At 55.3% G+C, this 537-nt stretch overlaps 1 protein-coding gene across 1 annotated transcript; it reads left to right on the top strand.

The window, feature by feature from the left end:
* Window positions 1–5: 5 nt before the first annotated feature.
* On the top strand, window positions 6–118 carry LOC104507162 (kinesin-like protein KIF13A; the record flags this gene model as incomplete). Its single annotated transcript, XM_010148356.1, has 1 exon — window positions 6–118. A coding segment is annotated over one exon (113 nt), but the record flags the coding sequence as incomplete, so codon positions are not given.
* Between the last annotated feature and the right edge of the window lie 419 nt (window positions 119–537).

Raw genomic sequence — 537 nt, 5'->3', positions numbered from 1 at the left:
ACAGGCCCCCGCCGTGTCGCCTTGCAGAGTTGGACCTGAATACCAAGTGCATCGTGGAGATGGAAGGGAACCAGACGGTGCTGCACCCTCCGCCTTCCAACACCAAGCAGGGAGAAAGGTAAAAACCCAAGTCGCTGTGCCCCAAATAAGAACCCGGCCCCGGTTCCTCTGCCTCAGCCTCGCAGGCGGGCTTTGTTAGGGGGGCGATGGGGTCCTGAACTTCATTCTCGGCCCCTTTCGGGCTCTGTGGTGGGGGGGAGCGGGCGAGAGTAAGCGCCAGCCGGGCATCGCTGCCTTGGGCTTGCATCCCTGGGAAGTAAGGACCAGACCTTCCTTACCGGGCTTCCTGAGTAGAGTCGAAGGTAGAGAAATAGGGTTGTGGAGACAGAAGATCCCTATTGGCCTCCCACGTTTAAAAGCTGATTCTTGGTTAACTGCTCAAAAAATAAGGTGTTGATGAGGTAAGGACTTAAACTGACTGTGTATACTGTTTTCAGAAACTTCCCTTGAGTGCAGGCTGTACTACTTGGTGTAGCC

Source organism: Eurypyga helias, unplaced genomic scaffold (assembly GCF_000690775.1).
Source record: "Eurypyga helias isolate BGI_N326 unplaced genomic scaffold, ASM69077v1 scaffold46463, whole genome shotgun sequence".
Taxonomy (NCBI): domain Eukaryota; kingdom Metazoa; phylum Chordata; class Aves; order Eurypygiformes; family Eurypygidae; genus Eurypyga; species Eurypyga helias.
This window is presented reverse-complemented; position numbering and strand designations above follow the sequence as displayed.